Below are 1,263 nucleotides of genomic sequence, written 5' to 3'. Positions count from 1 at the left end.
CCCCGCTGTGGCTCCAGGCCCCGCCGTAGGCCCCGGGCTGGACAGCGCTCAGGACCCGGCCGGCGGCGGCCACTTCCGGTGCCTGGACGTCAGGTGCAGGGGTGGGGGTGGGGGGGTGACCCGGGGTCAGGGGGTCAGGGGGTGTGACCCGGGGTCGGAAGGGGGGGGAGAGGCTGCGCGGTTCACGGGCTGGGGGGTGGGTGGGAGTGGGGAATGGGGGGGGGACAGGCCCGGCCCCCGCGCGCGCGCACGCGCACACACGCCGAGAACCCCCCCCTTTCCCAGGCTGACCCCCTCGGAGAGACGAGAACTCACCCCTCCCCGGCGTCCACCGAATCCACCTCCTCTTCTTCCGCCGCCATGGCCGCGGAGGGAAACCGTCCGGGAGCCGGCTGACAGGCCGACTGGGCCCGCCCGGGCCGCCGCGGCCGCCCTTAAGGCCGCGCAATCCGCGCATGCGTCGTCGCCCCCTCCCCGCCCCCTCCTCCCCCCGCCCACACGCACACGCATTGGGTGGGACGGAGGCGGCGCCGGAAACGTCAGCCTCCGGAGTCCCCGCCCCGCCCCGCTCGCTGCTTCCCTCAACGGCGCATGCGTAGTCGCCTAGTAGGCGGGGCTGAATGGACGAGGGAGGGGCATGAGGGCCCGACTGCGCATGCGTGGTCACTTAGTGGGCGGGGCCGAAGCTGAGGCATGGGTGGGGGGAGGTATGACCAGCACTCAACTGCGCGTGCGTCGTGAGGGGGGGGTGAGGTGGGAGACTAAATGACTATGAATGCTTCCTCCTGCTATTGTTGATGGTCAGGCCAAGGGGGAAGGGGGTGCGCATGCGCCGTGCCTGGGGCTTGAACTCAGGGCCTGGGCACCTGTCCCTGTATTTACTGATTTCTTTCCTCTCACACAAGGCTGATGCTCTGGCACATGAGCCACATCTGGTGGTTAGGTTTGTTTGAAAATCATCTCTTAAAGAAAGTACTTTTTGGAGGGGGGGGGGGGAATCTGTTTTCTGAATGATCACTGAGTCACCAGGATATGTATGGAATCAACTCATTTGATTTCAGCCTGTGGAGAGGGAGAGCAGGGTGGGTGAGAAAAGAGGAGTTCTGTAGGAGCGGATGGGAAGAGGATCGTGTGTTTCCAGGCCAGCGGCCTTAGTAACAGACCTTGTCTCAACAAATGACTTAAAAAAAAAAATGAAAATAGAGGGTCCTGGGAAGGTGGCTTAGTGGTACAGTGTTTGCCTAGCGTACATGAAGTCCTGGG

At 64.1% G+C, this 1,263-nt stretch overlaps 1 protein-coding gene across 2 annotated transcripts in view; it reads right to left on the bottom strand.

Moving 5' to 3' along the window:
• Window positions 1-447, bottom strand: part of Abhd5 (abhydrolase domain containing 5) — a 27,234-nt gene extending 26,787 nt beyond the window's left edge. For both annotated transcript variants that reach the window (XM_013030334.1, XM_013030333.1), the window contains exon 1: window positions 316-447. In XM_013030334.1, the coding sequence (XP_012885788.1) occupies window positions 316-362 (47 nt within the window). In that variant the 5' untranslated portion in view covers window positions 363-447. The remainder of the gene's footprint in view (window positions 1-315) is intronic.
• Window positions 448-1,263: the final 816 nt, after the last annotated feature.

Source organism: Dipodomys ordii, unplaced genomic scaffold, assembly GCF_000151885.1.
Source record: "Dipodomys ordii isolate 6190 unplaced genomic scaffold, Dord_2.0 Scaffold128, whole genome shotgun sequence".
Classification (NCBI taxonomy): Eukaryota; Metazoa; Chordata; class Mammalia; order Rodentia; family Heteromyidae; genus Dipodomys; species Dipodomys ordii.
The sequence above is the reverse complement of the archived record's forward strand: the minus strand, read 5'-3'. Positions and strand labels throughout refer to the sequence as shown.